The 20341-nt window shown below is 44.8% G+C and overlaps 1 protein-coding gene across 1 annotated transcript in view; it reads right to left on the bottom strand.

Moving 5' to 3' along the window:
• Nucleotides 1-20341, bottom strand: part of LOC124023306 (dynein axonemal heavy chain 6-like) — a gene marked incomplete at its 3' end in the record, with an annotated part of 130705 nt that overhangs the window by 63254 nt on the left and 47110 nt on the right. The window contains 8 exon segments of the mRNA XM_046337817.1: nt 517-738; nt 8352-8434; nt 8437-8494; nt 8734-8771; nt 8774-8915; nt 14379-14501; nt 14657-14878; nt 17194-17406. Coding sequence (XP_046193773.1) covers nt 517-738; nt 8352-8434; nt 8437-8494; nt 8734-8771; nt 8774-8915; nt 14379-14501; nt 14657-14878; nt 17194-17406 — 1101 coding nt within the window.

Raw genomic sequence — 20341 nt, 5'->3', positions numbered from 1 at the left:
AGAGAGAGACAAGATAACACACTGTTCAGAAGACCACGGGCCACCACAGACTGGCACACACAGAGAGAGACAAGAGAACACACTGAGGACACACTGAGGACACACTGAGGAATGCAGGGTTAATGCAGGGTTAATGATAGGGTTAACAGTGAGTGTTAGATGAATTGCATGATACATGTGTTTTTCTCCACAAGGTCCAGCTAACACAACGAGTAAGAGATGCCTCTGACAAGCACTGGTGCAGGACAACAATATGGAAGGTTGAAATATCAACATGTCAGAAGATAGGAGCAGTCTAGAGTAGTTTAGTTGAACGTGTGTGTGTGTGTGTGTGTGTGTGTGTGTGTGTGTGTGTGTGTGTGTGTGTGTGTGTGTGTGTGTGTGTGTGTGTGTGTGTGTGTGTGTGTGTGTGTGTGTGTGTGTGTGTGTGTGTGTGTGTGTGTGTGTGTGTGTGTGTGTGTGTGTGTGTGTGTGTGTGTGTGTGTGCGTGCGTGGTGTGTGTGTGTGTAACCATACCTTTCCTACTCCGGTGATGCCGGTGAAGAGAACAGAGTGTCCTACAGACAGCAGCTTCTCCATCAGGTAGCCATAACGCACCGTGTCGGTGGTGGGAACCAGCATCTCAAAGAAGGGCAGTTCCTTGTTGTACCTAAAGGAGGGGATGATCCTCTCCCACGGCTCCAGACGCTTGTGGTTGAAGTCCATGAACACACTCCACAGGTCCCCCGAGCTGGGCAGCTACACACACACACACCACACACACAATATAGACAAATACAGTGACACATACTAGCATATACTCACACACACAGGGTTGATAGTATTTACTGTCCCTAAGTCATACAGATCTAACAGGGTTGATAGTATTTACTGTCCCTAAGTCATACAGACCTAACAGGGTTGATAGTATTTACTAAGTCATACAGACCTAACAGGGTTGATAGTATTTACTAATTCATACAGATCTAACAGGGTTGATAGTATTTACTAATTCATACAGATCTAACAGGGTTGATAGTATTTACTAAGTCATACAGACCTAACAGGGTTGATAGTATTTACTGTCCCTAAGTCATACAGACCTAACAGGGGTGATAGTATTTACTGTCCCTAAGTCATACAGACCTAACAGGGTTGATAGTATTTACTAATTCATACAGATCTAACAGGGTTGATAGTATTTACTAAGTCATACAGACCTAACAGGGGTGATAGTATTTACTGTCCCTAATTCATACAGATCTAACAGGGTTGATAGGGACAGTAAATACTAAGTCATACAGATCTAACAGGGTTGATAGTATTTACTGTCCATAAGTCATACAGATCTAACAGGGTTGATAGTATTTACTGTCCCTAAGTCATACAGATCTAACAGGGGTGATAGGGACAGTAAATACTAAGTCATACAGATCTAACAGGGTTGATAGTATTTACTGTCCATAAGTCATACATATCTAACAGGGATGATAGTATTTACTGTCCATAAGTCATACAGATCTAACAGGGTTGATAGTATTTACTGTCCATAAGTCATACAGATCTAACAGGGTTGATAGTATTTACTGTCCCTAAGTCATACAGATCTAACAGGGTTGATAGTATTTACTGTCCATAAGTCATATAGATCTAACAGGGGTGATAGTATTTACTGTCCATAAGTCATACAGATCTAACAGGGTTGATAGTATTTACTGTCCCTTTGTCATACAGATCTAACAGGGGTGATAGGGACAGTAAATACTAAGTCATACAGATCTAACAGGGATGATAGTATTTACTGTCCATAAGTCATACAGATCTAACAGGGTTGATAGTATTTACTGTCCATAAGTCATACAGATCTAACAGGGGTGATAGTATTTACTGTCCCTAAGTCATACAGATCTAACAGGGGTGATAGTATTTACTGTCCATAAGTCATACAGATCTAACAGGGGTGATAGTATTTACTGTCCATAAGCCATACAGATCTAACAGGGGTGATAGTATTTACTGTCCATAAGTCATACAGATCTAACAGGGGTGATAGTATTTACTGTCCATAAATCATACAGATCTAACAGGGGTGATAGTATTTACTGTCCCTAAGCCATACAGATCTAACAGGGGTGATAGTAATAATGTTTCATATATTCTAACACTGGAAATGTCATGATTGAAGCAGGTAGACAAATCCATGTCAGGATGAAACAGTTCTATGTTAAGGTAACTGATGCCTATAGAAGCCTGTGTGTCTCTATGTTAAGGTAACTGATGCCTATAGAAGCCTGTGTGTCTCTATGTTAAGGTAACTGATGCCTATAGAAGCCTGTGTGTCTCTATGTTAAGGTAACTGATGCCTATAGAAGCCTGTGTGTCTCTATGTTAAGGTAACTGATGCCTATAGAAGCCTGTGTGTCTCTATGTTAAGGTAACTGATGCCTATAGAAGCCTGTGTGTCTCTATGTTAAGGTAACTGATGCCTATAGAAGCCTGTGCCCCCGCAGTGTGTGAGAGTTTGTGTTCCACCCCCCCCTGCAGTGTGTGAGAGTTTGTGTTCCACCCCCCCTGCAGTGTGTGAGAGTTTGTGTTCCACCCCCCCCTGCAGTGTGTGATAGTTTGTGTTCCACCCCCCCTGCAGTGTGTGATAGTTTGTGTTCCACCCCCTGCAGTGTGTGAGAGTTTGTGTTCCACCCCCTGCAGTGTGTGAGAGTTTGTGTTCCACCCCCTGCAGTGTGTGAGAGTTTGTGTTCCACCCCCCCTGCAGTGTGTGAGAGTTTGTGTTCCACCCCCACCCCCCTGCAGTATGTGAGAGTTTGTGTTCCCCCCCACCCCCTGCAGTGTGTGAGAGTTTGTGTAGTCGCTCTGGATAAGAGCGTCTGCTAAATGACTTAAATGTAATGTGTTCCACCCCCTCCCCCTGCAGTGTGTGAGTTTGTGTTCCACCCCCCCCCTGCAGTGTGTGAGAGTTTGTGTTCCACCCCCACCCCCTGCAGTGTGTGAGAGTTTGTGTTCCATCCCCACCCCCTGCAGTGTGTGAGAGTTTGTGTTCCACCCCCACCCCCCTTGCAGTGTGTGAGAGTTTGTGTTCCATCCCCCTCCCCTGCAGTGTGTGAGAGTTTGTGTTCCATCCCCCTCCCCTGCAGTGTGTGAGAGTTTGTGTTCCATCCCCCTCCCCTGCAGTGTGTGAGAGTTTGTGTTCCATCCCCCTCCCCTGCAGTGTGTGAGAGTTTGTGTTCCATCCCCCTCCCCTGCAGTGTGTGAGAGTTTGTGTTCCATCCCCCTCCCCTGCAGTGTGTGAGAGTTTGTGTTCCATCCCCCTCCCCTGCAGTGTGTGAGAGTTTGTGTGCTGTGTTTGTCCCCCTGGACTTGGTGTCCTGCTGTTGGAGGTGAGTGGGTGCGTGTGGTTTGTTTACTGTCAGCGAGAGCCAGCCACCAACTCCAGGGCTATGTGTACACAATGCACCCTAACTCCACAGTAGACAGGAATATTAATGTGTACATAATGGCCCCTAACTCCACAGTAGATAGGAATGTGAATGGGTACATAATGGCCCCTAACTCCACAGTAGATAGGAATGTGAATGGGTACATAATGGCCCCTAACTCCACAGTAGATAGGAATGTGAATGGGTACATAATGGCCCCTAACTCCACAGTAGATAGGAATGTGAATGGGTACATAATGGCCCCTAACTCTACAGTAGACAGAGCGACAGTCGCCTCAGGTTCTCTGAGCTGCACATGAGTTATCCCCAGAGACAGACTTCACCAGCCTTGTGTTGGTGTCTGGGGGCGTGTGTGCATGCATGTTTAGATCCTCCAGGACAAATCATCTCTGTTAGTTATGGACCGTAACACATTGAGCCTTCATCCTTTCTCCCTCACAGTCTCTCACTCCACTAACAGGTAAATGATGCATATTCTACTCCTCCACGGACTCACTCAAGGAATACAACATTCTATCCATCATTACACTGTTACAACCCGGGGGACACTTCCAGAACAGGAAAGTAGAGAGTTCCTATTGGATATCATTACTGTGATACCAACCAATGGCAACCATAGTCTCCATTGATGGCATGATGAAATACATTGAAAGTTCTCAGCAGGTATATGAAATCTCCTTCTCTTCCAGCCTCGTTCACCTGCTGTCCTTATTTCTGAGGGGACAGACAGAGGTTTTCCTACCGATACCTTTAGAGATGTTCATTTCAATATGTTCATATCCATCTACTAAAACGGCTTTTACAGCACGTGTCTTTGTTGCATATTTCACATTGATAAAAACAACTGAATACACTTATAATGGTAGCAGTCTTCATCAGATGTTCATAATTGATAGCAGTCTTCATCAGATGTTCATAATTGGTAGCAGTCTTCATCAGATGTTCATAATTGGTAGCAGTCTTCATCAGATGTTCATAATTGGTAGCAGTCTTCATCAGATGTTCATAATTGGTAGCAGTCTTCATCAGATGTTCATAATTGGTAGCAGTCTTCGTCAGATGTTCATAATTGGTAGCAGTCTTCATCAGATGTTCATAATTGGTAGCAGTCTTCATCAGATGTTCATAATTGGTAGCAGTCTTCGTCAGATGTTCATAATTGGTAGCAGTCTTCATCAGATGTTCATAATTGGTAGCAGTCTTCATCAGATGTTCATAATTGGTAGTAGTCTTCGTCAGATGTTCATAATTGGTAGCAGTCTTCGTCAGATGTTCATAATTGGTAGCAGTCTTCGTCAGATGTTCATAATTGGTAGCAGTCTTCATCAGATGTTCATAATTGGTAGCAGTCTTCGTCAGATGTTCATAATTGGTAGCAGTCTTCATCAGATGTTCATAATTGGTAGCAGTCTTCATCAGATGTTCATAATTGGTAGCAGTCTTCATCAGATGTTCATAATTGGTAGCAGTCTTCATCAGATGTTCATAATTGGTAGCAGTCTTCATCAGATGTTCATAATTGGTAGCAGTCTTCATCAGATGTTCATAATTGGTAGCAGTCTTCGTCAGATGTTCATAATTGGTAGCAGTCTTCATCAGATGTTCATAATTGGTAGCAGTCTTCATCAGATGTTCATAATTGGTAGCAGTCTTCGTCAGATGTTCATAATTGGTAGCAGTCTTCATCAGATGTTCATAATTGGTAGCAGTCTTCATCAGATGTTCATAATTGGTAGCAGTCTTCATCAGATGTTCATAATTGGTAGCAGTCTACAGATTGAATTGATTCCACAGGTAAGGCCTCTATTTGATTTTAAACCCTTTCAGAGGACTTAACGAGTGACTGAACACACCGATTCAGTAAGTGTTTATCTGTTGCTCATGAAGAAAAATGTCAGTCTTGGAGGTGTGGATTGATGTGGCAGTTACTGATGTGTGTCCCCATGAGACACCATAGGAACAAAGCCAGTATCACTTCCTAAAAAGAGTCCGAATGAATTTAAGATAACTCAAGAAATCTGTCATTAATTTAGACGTTTTTGCAAAGGATCATTTAGTCGCGGAAGTTTACATCTACCTAAGGTGTTTGGTGCAGTAGGATATTTATCAATACATCTACCTAAGGTGTTTGGTGCAGTAGGATATTTATCAATACATCTACCTAAGGTGTTTGGTGCAGTAGGATATTTATCAATACATCTACCTAAGGTGTTTGGTGCAGTAGGATATTTATCAATACATCTACCTAAGGTGTCTGATGCAGTAGACCTTTTCTAATGCATCTACCTAAGGTGTTGGGTGCAGTAGGCTTTTATCAATACGTCTAGCTAAGGTGTTTGGTGCAGTAGGATATTTACCAATACATCTAGCTCAGGTGTTTGGTGCAGTAGGACATTTACCAATACATCTAGCTCAGGTGTTTGATGCAGTAGGACATTTACCAATACATCTACTTAAGGTGTTTGGTGCAGTAGGACATTTACCAATACATCTACTTAAGGTGTTTGGTGCAGTAGGACATTTACCAATACATCTACTTAAGGTGTTTGGTGCAGTAGGACATTTACCAATACATCTACTTAAGGTGTTTGATGCAGTAGGACGTTTATCAATACATCTAGCTAAGGTTTTTGATGCAGTAGGCTTTTATCAATACGTCTAGCTAAGGTGTTTGGTGCAGTAGGATATTTACCAATACATCTAGCTCAGGTGTTTGGTGCAGTAGGACATTTACCAATACATCTAGCTCAGGTGTTTGATGCAGTAGGATATTTACCAATACATCTACTTAAGGTGTTTGGTGCAGTAGGACATTTACCAATACATCTACTTAAGGTGTTTGGTGCAGTAGGACATTTACCAATACATCTACTTAAGGTGTTTGGTGCAGTAGGACATTTACCAATACATCTACTTAAGGTGTTTGGTGCAGTAGGACATTTACCAATACATCTACTTAAGGTGTTTGATGCAGTAGGACGTTTATCAATACATCTAGCTAAGGTTTTTGATGCAGTAGGCTTTTATCAATACGTCTAGCTAAGGTGTTTGGTGCAGTAGGATATTTACCAATACATCTAGCTCAGGTGTTTGGTGCAGTAGGACATTTACCAATACATCTAGCTCAGGTGTTTGATGCAGTAGGATATTTACCAATACATCTACTTAAGGTGTTTGGTGCAGTAGGACATTTACCAATACATCTACTTAAGGTGTTTGGTGCAGTAGGACATTTACCAATACATCTACTTAAGGTGTTTGGTGCAGTAGGACATTTACCAATACATCTACTTAAGGTGTTTGGTGCAGTAGGACATTTACCAATACATCTAGCTCAGGTGTTTGATGCAGTATTTCACAAGTAAAAATGTGTGCGACGTGTTGTCTTGTGTAAACAAAGTCCGACCCGCTGTGCTACTGGGCAGGACTGTCTCACTGTCTGTGTTCTGCTGTATCAATGGATAGACCGTAATCACCACAGCTGTTTATCCTGTGTACTGGGCAGGACTGTCTCACTGTCTGTGTTCTGCTGTATCAATGGATAGACCGTAATCATCACAGCTGTTTATCCTGTGCTACTGGGCAGGACTGTCTCACTGTCTGTGTTCTGCTGTATCAATGTATCAATCACCACAGCTGTTTATCCTGTGGTAGTGGGCAGCTGTTTATCCTGTGGTAGTGGGCACCTGTTTGTCCTGTGGTAGTGGGCAGCTGTTTATCCTGTGGTAGTGGGCAGCTGTTTATCCTGTGGTAGTGGGCACCTGTTTATCCTGTGGTAGTGGGCAGCTGTTTATCCTGTGGTAGTGGGCAGCTGTTTATCCTGTGGTAGTGGGCAGCTGTTTATCCTGTGGTAGTGGGCACCTGTTTATCCTGTGGTAGTGGGCAGCTGTTTATCCTGTGGTAGTGGGCAGCTGTTTATCCTGTGGTAGTGGGCAGCTGTTTATCCTGTGGTAGTGGGCAGCTGTTTATCCTGTGGTAGTGGGCAGCTGTTTATCCTGTGGTAGTGGGCAAGTGGCATTGTAGAAATCAAAATAAATGTTTTGACTAATGTCGACTTTAACGAGAGAAGTTGGTTCTCGAGTTCAGTTCGGTTTGAAAGAGAAAATTCTAGCCAGGCAGAAAGGGTCTGGTCCTAGTTCTTGCCCATGGAGTTTCAGATAAGAAAATCAAACCTTAGAAGAAAACAGGACAGAATCCCCATTCCCCAGTTACACCTCTGTAGCATGCTAATACTAGCTAGCACCTGGCGAGGAGTGTTGGCCTTCAGTAATATGTATGGCAGTCAGGGCAGGTTAAGTTGGACCCTGGTAATAGATAAAGCTTTGAACCTGTCTGGAAATGCAGTTTTTTTTTTAAATGCAGTCTTCTGATGGTATGGAAAAGAAAACAGTATATAGTGTGTCTCTCTACCCCTGTGTGTGTGATAGGCATGGCATGCTGTAGATGATTATAATTCTGACTATGAGGATGATGATTATAATTCTGACTATGATGATGATGATTATAATTCTATGATGATGATTATAATTCTGACTAAGATGAAGATGATTATAATTCTGACAATAATGATGATGATTATAATTCTGACTATGATGATGATGATTATAATTCTATGATGATGATTATAATTCTGACTAAGATGATGATGATTATAATTCTGACTATAATGAAAATAATTATAATTCTGACTATGATGATGATTATAATTCTGACTATGATGATGATTATAATTCTGACTGATGATGATCATAATTCTGACTATGATGATGATTACAATTCTGACAATAATGATGATGATTAAAATTCTGACAATAATGATGATTATTATAATTCACAAATGATGACAATGATAATTATTATTAGTATAATTATTCTGACTATGATGATGATTATAACGATGGTGATGAAGGCCCTACTAACCTTGGCGTCATTATTGTCTTCAAACTGTTGTCTGACAAAGCTGTCAAAGGCATCCCAGTGGCTGTCAGTCAGGTTACCCCCACAGACCACAGGTAGCAGAACACAAACGTCTGACACAACACACTGTTCAGGTGCTTAGCTTCCTAGAACACACACACACACACGTGCTATGTTGGCCATATACCACAAACCCCCGAGGTGCCTTATTGCTATTATAAACTGGTCGACAACGTAATTAGAGAAGTAAAAAATCAATGTTTTGTCATATATATATGATATACCACATCTGTCAGCTAATCAGCTTTCAGGGCTCGAACCACCCAGTTTAAAGATGTGTATAATGACTGGTTAACATGTGGTTGTCTAGTAACATTTAGCCTACCATCTTGAGGTCTGGTCTTCCGTCTCCCAGCAGCAGCGCTCCAACAGGCAGCAGAGGGTAGTGACCTTACTGATGTCCACCTGGCCCATGGCCTGGACACAACGCTTCCACACAAACTGAAGACCCTTCTCCACGTACTGCTCAAACAACGCCAACAGGTACACACACACTGCTTCAGGGAGCTGGGGGTAGAAGGGAGAGGAGGATAGGGGAGACAGCAACAGAGAGGGCAGAGAGAGTGAGAAGCAGGGCAAGTTAAATGTATGATCAGGACATCAAGAAAAAACAGGTAAAAGTTGGCTTTTGAATTAAGATAAAGATCCATGTCAACCAATAACTCAATAGACAGTAATCAAGATAAATCATCTGTCAGCTATAACATCAGACACAACAGCAGATATAACCCATCTCTACACAAGAACCAAGATGGCGTAGCAGTAAGACGTCCTGACGTGTCGTGTCCCTTGTATATATCGTTTTTTTCGTTTTTACATATTTTTCTTCGCATATCTTTTAAAACATTTTGCTAAACCTCAGCTTCCAAATACTCTCCTGCAACCCGCCTCACCCAATGTAGCTACTTTTCCTAAAGTATTTATATTTACTTCGGAACCGGAACCCCTGAACTGAAGCTAGCCAGCTAACTACCAGCTATGCTAACGGTCTACAGCTAACCGGTCATCAGCTAACCTTTTAGCTCGGAAAGCTCTCGCCAGTTCGAACAACGCGACCAGAGCATAACGGGCCTATTTATTTTTTTATCCCCGGATTCCCACCGCAAACGGAACATTTTTCAGCTGGATCTTCACAACTAGCTATCTAGCTAAACCGCAACCCCGGATGATTACTCCTGGCTAGCATTTCCACCCACTTAGCTTGAAGCTAGCCCGGCCAGAGCCCCTGTGCTACCACCGTAGCATACTCCTGGGCTACAATACCCGGACCCACGACCGGTCTATCGATGTCACCGCATGAAGAGGAATAAACAGACTCACCCCATCACGACGTCCCCCAAAGGCTAACTCTCTAGCCCTTGCTATCCCCTTTCTTGCTAATTCGGCCTGCTAACTGCTAGCTTGTTTAGCCCCGGTCCTCTAACTTACTCTCTCCAGAAATAAGTCTCTCACTGTTGCCGCCTGCTACCGACCCCCCTCAGCTCCCAGCTGTGCCCTGACACCATTTGTGAATTGATCACCCCATCTAGCTTCAGAGTTTGTTCTGTTAGGTGACCTAAACTGGGATATGCTTAACACCCCGGCAGTCCTACAATCTAAGCTAGATGCCCTCAATCTCACACAAATCATCAAGGAACCCACCTCCTCCCAGCTGCCCACTGCACTGAGGCTAGGTAACACGGTCACCACCGATAAATCCATGATTATCGAAAACTTCAACAAGCATTTCTCAACGGCTGGCCATGCCTTCCGCCTGGCTACTCCAACCTCGGCCAACAGCTCCACCCCCCCGCAGCTCCTCGCCCAAGCCTCTCCAGGTTCTCCTTTACACAAATCCAGATAGCAGATGTTCTGAAAGAGCTGCAAAACCTGGACCCATACAAATCAGCTGGGCTTGACAATCTGGACCCTCTATTTCTGAAACTATCCGCCGCCATTGTCGCAACCCCTATTACCAGCCTGTTCAACGTCTCTTTCATATCGTCTGAGATCCCCAAGGATTGAAAGCTGCTGCAGTCATCCCCCTCTTCAAAGGGGAGACACCCTGGACCCAAACTGTTACAGACATATATCCATCCTGCCCTGCCTATCTAAGGTCTTCGAAAGCCAAGTCAACAAACTGGTCACTGACCATCTCGAATCCCACCGTACCTTCTCCGCTGTGCAATCTGGTTTCCGAGCCGGTCACGGGTGCACCTCAGCCACACTCAAGGTACTAAACGATATCATAACCGCCATCGATAAAAGACAGTACTGTGCAGCCGTCTTCATCGACCTTGCCAAGGCTTTCGACTCTGTCAATCACCATATTCTTATCGGCAGACTCAGTAGCCTCGGTTTTCAGGATGACTGCCTTGCCTGGTTCACCAATTACTTTGCAGACAGAGTTCAGTGTGTCAAATCGGAGGGCATGCTGTCCGGTCCTTTGGCAGTCTCTATGGGGGTGCCACAGGGTTCAATTCTCGGGCCGACTCTTTTCTCTGTATATATCAATGATGTTGCTCTTGCTGCGGGCGATTCCCTGATCCACCTCTACGCAGACGACACCATTCTATATACTTCCGGCCCGTCCTTGGACACTGTGCTATCTAACCTCCAAACGAGCTTCAATGCCATACAACACTCCTTCCGTGGCCTCCAACTGCTCTTAAACGCTAGTAAAACCAAATGCATGCTTTTCAACCGATCGCTGCCTGCACCCGCATGCCCGACTAGCATCACCACCCTGGATGGTTCCGACCTTGAATATGTGGACATCTATAAGTACCTAGGTGTCTGGCTAGACTCTAAACTCTCCTTCCAGACTCATATCAAACATCTCCAATCGAAAATCAAATCAAGAGTCGGCTTTCTATTCCGCAACAAAGCCTCCTTCACTCACGCCGCCAAACTTACCCTAGTAAAACTGACTATCCTACCGATCCTCGACTTCGGCGACGTCATCTACAAAATTGCTTCCAACACTCTACTCAGCAAACTGGATGCAGTTTATCACAGTGCCATCCGTTTTGTCACTAAAGCACCTTATACCACCCACCACTGCGACTTGTATGCTCTAGTCGGCTGGCCCTCGCTACATATTCGTCGCCAGACCCACTGGCTCCAGGTCATCTACAAGTCCATGCTAGGTAAAGCTCCGCCTTATCTCAGTTCACTGGTCACAATGACAACACCCATCCGTAGCAGGCGCTCCAGCAGGTGTATCTCAATGATCATCCCTAAAGCCAACACCTCATTTGGCCGCCTTTCGTTCCAGTACTCTGCTGCCTGTGACTGGAACGAATTGCAAAAATCGCTGAAGTTGGAGACTTTTATCTCCCTCACCAACTTCAAACATCTGCTATCTGAGCAGCTAACCGATCGCTGCAGCTGTACATAGTCTATTGGTAAATCGCCCACCCATTTTCACCTACCTCATCACCATACTGTTTTGATTTATTTACTTTTCTGCTGTTTTGCACACCAATATCTCTACCTGTACATGACCATCTGATCATTTATCACTCCAGTGTTAATCTGCAATATTGTAATTATTCGCCTACCTCCTCATGCCTTTTGCACACAATGTATATAGACTCCCCTTTTTTTCTACTGTGTTATTGACTTGTTAATTGTTTACTCCATGTGTAACTCTGTGTTGTCTGTTCACACTGCTATGCTTTATCTTGGCCAGGTCGCAGTTGCAAATGAGAACTTGTTCTCAACTAGCCTACCTGGTTAAATTAAGGTGAAATAAAATATAAAATAAAAAATCTCTGACAACACTGTAGGTCTGTAACATCTGTCTGCTATAACATCAGAAACAACAGCAGATATAACCATCTCTGACAACACTGTAGGTCTGTAACATCAGACACAACAGCAGATATAACCATCTCTGACAACACTGTAGGTCTGTAACATCAGACACAACAGCAGATATAACCATCTCTGACAACACTGTAGGTCTGTAACATCAGACACAACAGCAGATATAACCATCTCTGACAACACTGTAGGTCTGTAACATCAGACACAACAGCAGATATAACCATCTCTGACAACACTGTAGGTCTGTAACATCAGACACAACAGCAGATATAACCATCTCTGACAACACTGTAGGTCTGTAACATCAGACACAACAGCAGATATAACCATCTCTGACAACACTGTAGGTCTGTAACATCAGACACAACAGCAGATATAACCATCTCTGACAACACTGTAGGTCTGTAACATCAGACACAACAGCAGATATAACCATCTCTGACAACACTGTAGGTCTGTAACATCAGACACAACAGCAGATATAACCATCTCTGACAACACTGTAGGTCTGTAACATCAGACACAACAGCAGATATAACCATCTCTGACAACACTGTAGGTCTGTAACATCAGACACAACAGCAGATATAACCATCTCTGACAACACTGTAGGTCTGTAACATCAGACACAACAGCAGATATAACCCATCTCTGACAACACTGTAGGTCTGTAACATCAGACACAACAGCAGATATAACCATCTCTGACAACACTGTAGGTCTGTAACATCAGACACAACAGCAGATATAACCATCTCTGACAACACTGTAGGTCTGTAACATCAGACACAACAGCAGCAGTACGAGGAAGGATATAAAACCATTTAAAGACAGTTATCATAAAGACAGGGACAGTTCACAGGCTCCTCTTCTAATGATGCAAGAGAGAATGTGTAAAGGTTAGAGGTGACGAAGAGAGAATGTGTAAAGGTTAGAGGTGACGAAGAGAGAATGTGTAAAGGTTAGAGGTGACGAAGAGAGAATGTGTAAAGGTTAGAGGTGACGAAGAGAGAATGTGTAAAGGTTAGAGGTGACGAAGAGAGAATGTGTAAAGGTTAGAGGTGACGAAGAGAGAATGTGTAAAGGTTAGAGGTGAAGAAGAGAGAATGTGTAAAGGTTAGAGGTGACGAAGAGAGAATGTGTAAAGGTTAGAGGTGACGAAGAGAGAATGTGTAAAGGTTAGAGGTGACGAAGAGAGAATGTGTAAAGGTTAGAGGTGACGAAGAGAGAATGTGTAAAGGTTAGAGGTGACGAAGAGAGAATGTGTAAAGGTTAGAGGTGACGAAGAGAGAATGTGTAAAGGTTAGAGGTGACGAAGATAGAATGTGTAAAGGTCAGAGGTGACGAAGAGAGAATGTGTAAAGGTTAGAGGTGACGAAGAGAGAATGTGTAAAGGTTAGAGGTGACGGGTCACATGATGATCTTTGATGTGTTGTGGTGGTTGATGTTTATGATGGATCTGCTGACACTGACAGTAGGAATACCATCCTAGCCATCTATATAGTTAGATACACCTCTGTCTTTGGTCTGAGAGACACGACATTCTCTGTGATCTTCACAGAACGATAACATGAGAATACAGAATTCCAAACAGGCTTGACTGAGCCCACAGCTACTTCCACAGAGGGACATTATGATTATGAAGACATGGTAGATGTATATTCGGAGTAGAGATGTGATCAGCGCAGGAAATCACCTTGTTAGTCAGGCCAGTGATCCAGGTCTGGACCATGTTAAGGAGACTGGTAAATCACCTTGTTAGTCAGGCCAGTGATCCAGGTCTGGACCATGTTAAGGAGACTGGTAAATCACCTTGTTAGTCAGGCCAGTGATCCAGGTCTGGACCATGTTAAGGAGACTGGTAAATCACCTTGTTAGTCAGGCCAGTGATCCAGGTCTGGACCATGTTAAGGAGACTGGTAAATCACCTTGTTAGTCAGGCCAGTGATCCAGGTCTGGACCATGTTAAGGAGACTGGTAAATCACCTTGTTAGTCAGGCCAGTGATCCAGGTCTGGACCATGTTAAGGAGACTGGTAAATCACCTTGTTAGTCAGGCCAGTGATCCAGGTCTGGACCATGTTAAGGAGACTGGTAAATCACCTTGTTAGTCAGGCCAGTGATCCAGGTCTGGACCATGTTAAGGAGACTGGTAAATCACCTTTTTAGCCAGGCCAGTGATCCAGGTCTGGACATAGGGCATCCATTTGAGTTCGTTAGAGTCGATGTAGACCATCCCACAGCGACTCACTGTGGCTGGGGACGCCACCGATAAGTCCTGGACCTGAGACACACAACACAAAGGTTGCAGAGCATTTATAATGTCTGGATCTTTAACAAGTCACTATTATCTGTCCACAGTGACTATCCCGCTTGTCATCAACACTAGAACGCAATGAAGAGGAACCCCTAACCTATAACCCCTGACCCCTCTCTGACCTCAAACACCATGTGTATAGACGGGGTCAGTTTGATGCGTTCGCTGTTGGCCAGACACAGCATCTTGTTGTCGTCCAGGACCGTGTTCATGTTCTCAATCCACAGCGCGTCCACCGGACCGTCCGACACGATCCACTTGTGGTCATCGCTGGTGTCGTTGCAGGCCGCTCGCACGCTGAGCGCCATCAGGCCGTCACGCCACTCCAGGGTCAATATGTTCACCTGTAGGGGTCAGGGATGAAAGGTTAGGGGCTCATGTTATGCACATTGTGACCTATGTTTGTATATACACATTGAGTAAACGAGTGAGCAAGCGAACGAAGGATACATTGATTGAACTAATTGGTACATTAATGAGTTGGAGGGTTAATCGTTAACTAATCAACTGACTGTTTATGTATGGATTTATTTATAAAATGTGGTATTCACTTTTATTTATTCAGAGCAGCCCAATTGAGACCAGGGTCTCATTCAGTATAAACATCTTCTCACAAACAGGAAGAGAAATGTATATTACCAATAACACATGACCATAGTTAACAACTGGCAGTAAATTTGACTGTACAACCTGCTTCCTGGTATTTAGGGAGAGGCCAGATCTACAGTACGTCTAAAAACAGAAGCCCACTTTAAATCTGAGCTTTTTAACGAGCTCATCCATGTGTTTTATTAAACATTAAGTCTTTGCCAATCGAAATGCACAGATATGTATAGGTGGGAACCCGAAAGATGGGAGAACCATCCAATAAATAAATATGTATCCATCTGAAACAGTTAGTGAACAACGTGTATTTAGTCTTGCCCACATTAAGTACCAGTTTTAAACCAACCAGGGCATTCTGTAAGGTAACAAGGTCAAACATACCCTTGTAAAAGTGACCATCCTACCAATCCTCGACTTTGGCGATGTCATTTACAAAATAGCCTCCAACACTCTACTCAACAAATTGGATGCAGTCTATCACAGTGCAATCCGTTTCGTCACCAAAGCCCCATATACTACCCACCATTGCGACCTGTACGCTCTCGTTGGCTGGCCCTCGCTTCATACTCGTCGCCAAACCCACTGGCTCTATGTCATCTACAAGACCCTGCTAGGTAAAGTCCCCCCTTATCTCAGCTCGCTGGTCACCATAGCATCTCCCACCTGTAGCACACGCTCCAGCAGGTATACCTCTCTAGTCACCCCCAAAACCAATTCTTTCTTTGGCCGCCTCTCCTTCCAATTCTCTGCTGCCAATGACTGGAACGAACTACAAAGATCTCTGAAACTGGAAACACTTATCTCCCTCACTAGCTTTAAGCACCAACTGTCAGAGCATCTTACAAATTACTGCACCTGTACATAGCCCACCTATAATTTAGCCCAAACAACTACCTCTTTCCCTACTGTATTTAATTTATTTATTTATTTTGCTCCTTTGCACCCCGTTATTTTTATTTCTACTTTGCACATTCTTCCATTGCAAAACTACCATTCCAGTGTTTTACTTGCTATATTGTATTTACTTTGCCACCATGGCCTTTTTTGCCTTTACCTCCCTTCTCACCTCATTTGCTCACATTGTATATAGACTTGTTTATACTGTATTATTGACTGTATATTTGTTTTACTCCATGTGTAACTCTGTGTTGCTGTCTGTTCACACTGCTTTGCTTTATCTTGGCCAGGTCGCAATTGTAAATGAGAACTTGTTCTTAACTTGCCTACCTGGTTAAATAAAGGTGAAATAAAAAATAAATAAAAAGATTGCAGCTCTAATATAGACTGGTCAACAGTTGGGTGATTGGCATACATCACACTGTCATATGCATACAGATGAATATTACAAGTTAACAGATAGACCAGTATTATTGACATAAATAGTAAAGAGAACAGGTCCCAGTACAGACCCCTGCGGTACACCTTTGTAATATCCAGGAAACTAGACTGAACACCATCAGAGATCATGCATTGAGTCCTGTCTGACAGATAATTCTCAAACCACTTGCAAAAATCCTGACCCAGACCTATTTCAGTCAGCCTTTGAATGAGAATGTGACGGTCAACAGTGTCAAAGGCCTTGGAAAGGTCTATAAATAAGGCAGCAGAATGATTTTTTTAATGATCCAAGCTATTTAACACATCATCTAGAATAACCGGTACTGCTGAACCGGTGCTGTGTCCAGGTCTAAAACCGGATTGGTTCATATTAAGAACAGTGGGAAGTTTAAAAGTTATTCGCCAAAAGTTGGTCGGGGAAATTGGACAGTAGTTATCTAGGTCAGAAGGATCTCCTCCTTCATGTAAGGGGAGGACATGTGCCACTTTCCAGATCTTAAAGGAGAACACCAGAAACAATAGTCAGGTTAAAATAAAGGTCAGTGGTGCTGTAAGTGGAGCAGAGAGCTGCAGTGAGAAGAGGTCAAGAGAATCAGCCCCTATAGCTTTATTAACATCCGCAAAGCCCTCAGTACATCATAGACATCAAATGGTTGAAATGAAACGACAGTATGTGAGTCTGTTAGTGCACAGATGAATTGTCAGCCAGGCGTACCTCACCGTAGAGCTCTCCCATGGTGACAGACTTGGGGTTGAGGACGTATGTCTTGACCGGGAGGTAGAAGGGGTTGTGTTTCCCGTGGCCAGCCTGCCACAGGGTATCCAAGGTATCAGACAGGATGGAGTAGACCGTGGTCTTCCCTCCACCTGTAGGACCCACCAACATCACACCATGACGTACTATCATGGTCTCATACAGCTGGATCACCTGGAGGGAGGGAGAGGAAGGGTTACAACCACACAGAGATCACCTGGAGAGAGGGAGAGGAAGGGTTACAACCACACAGAGATCACCTGGAGGGAGGGAGAGGGTTACAACCACACAGAGATCACCTGGAGGGAGGGAGAGGAAGGGTTACAACCACACAGAGATCACCTGGAGGGAGGGAGAGGAAGGGTTACAACCACACAGAGATCACATGGAGGGAGAGGAAGGGTTACAACCTCACAGAGATCATCTGGAGGGAGGGAGAGGAAGGGTTACAACCACACAGAGATCACCTGGAGGGAGGGAGAGGAAGGGTTACAACCACACAGAGATCACCTGGAGGGAGGGAGAGGAAGGGTTACAACCACACAGAGATCACCTGGAGGGAGGGAGAGGAAGGGTTACAACCACACAGATCACCTGGAGGGAGGGAGAGGAAGGGTTACAACCACACAGAGATCACCTGGAGGGAGAGGAAGGGTTACAACCACACAGAGATCACCTGGAGGGAGAGGAAGGGTTACAACCACACAGAGATCACCTGGAGGGAGAGGAAGGGTTACAACCACATAGAGATCACCTGGAGGGAGAGGAAGGGTTACAACCACACAGATATCACCTAGTGGGAGAGAGAGGAAGGGTTACAACCACACAGAGATCACCTGGAGGGAGGGAGAGGAAGGGTTACAACCACACAGAGATCACCTGGAGGGAGGGAGGGAGAGGAAGGGTTACAACCACACAGAGATCACCTGGAGGGAGAGGAAGGGTTACAACCACATAGAGATCACCGGGAGGGAGAGGAAGGGTTACAACCACACAGAGATCACCTGGAGGGAGGGAGAGGAAGGGTTACAACCACACAGAGATCACCTGGAGGGAGGGAGAGGAAGGGTTACAACCACACAGAGATCACCTGGAGGGAGAGGAAGGGTTACAACCACACAGAGATCACCTGGAGGGAGAGGAAGGGTTACAACCACACAGAGATCACCTGGAGGGAGGGAGAGGAAGGGTTACAACCACACAGAGATCACCTGGAGGGAGGGAGAGGAAGGGTTATAACCACATAGAGATCACCTGGAGGGAGGGAGGGGAAGGGTTACAACCACACAGAGATCACCTGGAGGGAGGGAGAGGGTTAAAACCACACAGAGATCACCTGGAGGGAGGGAGAGGAAGGGTTACAACCACACAGAGATCACCTGGAGGGAGGGAGAGGAAGGGTTACATATAAGGATTATACATCATCACTAATTCATGTATTTTAATTTGAAGTCAAACTGAACCAAATTGAACGATTTTGTTGAATTATGTTTTTGTGTTTAATCTTGATCATTAGTAATGACATAGCCATCATTGATTACCTAATTATATAAAGCACTTTGAGGCCTACATTATGTTTATTTAAATTAATATATACGTTCAGTCAGTCAGTCAGTACCTTGTTGGTCATGCTGGGTAGGGTCAGTCAGTACCTTGTGCGTTATGCTGGGTAGGGTCAGTCAGTACCTTGTGTGTCATGCTGGGTAGGGTCAGTCAGTACCTTGTGCGTCATGCTGGGTAGGGTCAGTCAGTACCTTGTGCGTCATGCTGGGTAGGGTCAGTCTGTACCTTGTGCGTTATGCTGGGTAGGGTCAGTCAGTACCTTGTGTGTCATGCTGGGTAGGGTCAGTCTGTACCTTGTTGGTCATGCTGGGTAGGGTCAGTCAGTACCTTGTGCGTCATGCTGGGTAGGGTCAGTCAGTACCTTGTGCGTCATGCTGGGTAGGGTCAGTCAGTACCTTGTTGGTCATGCTGGGTAGGGTCAGTCAGTACCTTGTGCGTCATGCTGGGTAGGGTCAGTCAGTACCTTGTGCGTCATGCTGGGTAGGGTCAGTCAGTACCTTGTTGGTCATGCTGGGTAGGGTCAGTCAGTACCTTGTTGGTCATGCTGGGTAGGGTCAGTCAGTACCTTGTGCGTTATGCTGGGTAGGGTCAGTCAGTACCTTGTGTGTCATGCTGGGTAGGGTCAGTCTGTACCTTGTTGGTCATGCTGGGTAGGGTCAGTCAGTACCTTGTGTGTCATGCTGGGTAGGGTCAGTCTGTACCTTGTGCGTCATGCTGGGTAGGGTCAGTCAGTACCTTGTGTGTCATGCTGAGTAGGGTCAGTCTGTACCTTGTGCGTCATGCTGGGTAGGGTCAGTCAGTACCTTGTGCGTCATGCTGGGTAGGGTCAGTCAGTACCTTGTGCGTCATGCTGGGTAGGGTCAGTCAGTACCTTGTTGGTCATGCTGGGTAGGGTCAGTCAGTACCTTGTGCGTCATGCTGGGTAGGGTCAGTAAGTACCTTGTTGGTCATGCTGGGTAGGGTTAGTCAGTACCTTGTTGGTCATGCTGGGTAGGGTCAGTCAGTACCTTGTTGGTCATGCTGGGTAGGGTTAGTCAGTACCTTGTGCGTCATGCTGGGTAGGGTCAGTCAGTACCTTGTGCGTCATGCTGGGTAGGGTCAGTCTGTACCTTGTGCGTCATGCTGGGTAGGGTCAGTCAGTACCTTGTTGGTCATGCTGGGTAGGGTCAGTCAGTACCTTGTGTGTCATGCTGGGTAGGGTCAGTCAGTACCTTGTGTGTAATGCTGGGTAGGGTCAGTCAGTACCTTGTTGGTCATGCTGGGTAGGGTCAGTCAGTACCTTGTGCTTCATGCTGGGTAGGGTCAGTCAGTACCTTGTTGGTCATGCTGGGTAGGGTCAGTCAGTACCTTGTTGGTCATGCTGGGTAGGGTTAGTCAGTACCTTGTGCGTCATGCTGGGTAGGGTCAGTCAGTACCTTGTGCGTCATGCTGGGTAGGGTCAGTCTGTACCTTGTGCGTCATGCTGGGTAGGGTCAGTCAGTACCTTGTTGGTCATGCTGGGTAGGGTCAGTCAGTACCTTGTGTGTCATGCTGGGTAGGGTCAGTC

This window comes from Oncorhynchus gorbuscha, unplaced genomic scaffold, assembly GCF_021184085.1.
Source record: "Oncorhynchus gorbuscha isolate QuinsamMale2020 ecotype Even-year unplaced genomic scaffold, OgorEven_v1.0 Un_scaffold_1580, whole genome shotgun sequence".
Classification (NCBI taxonomy): Eukaryota; Metazoa; Chordata; class Actinopteri; order Salmoniformes; family Salmonidae; genus Oncorhynchus; species Oncorhynchus gorbuscha.
This window is presented reverse-complemented; position numbering and strand designations above follow the sequence as displayed.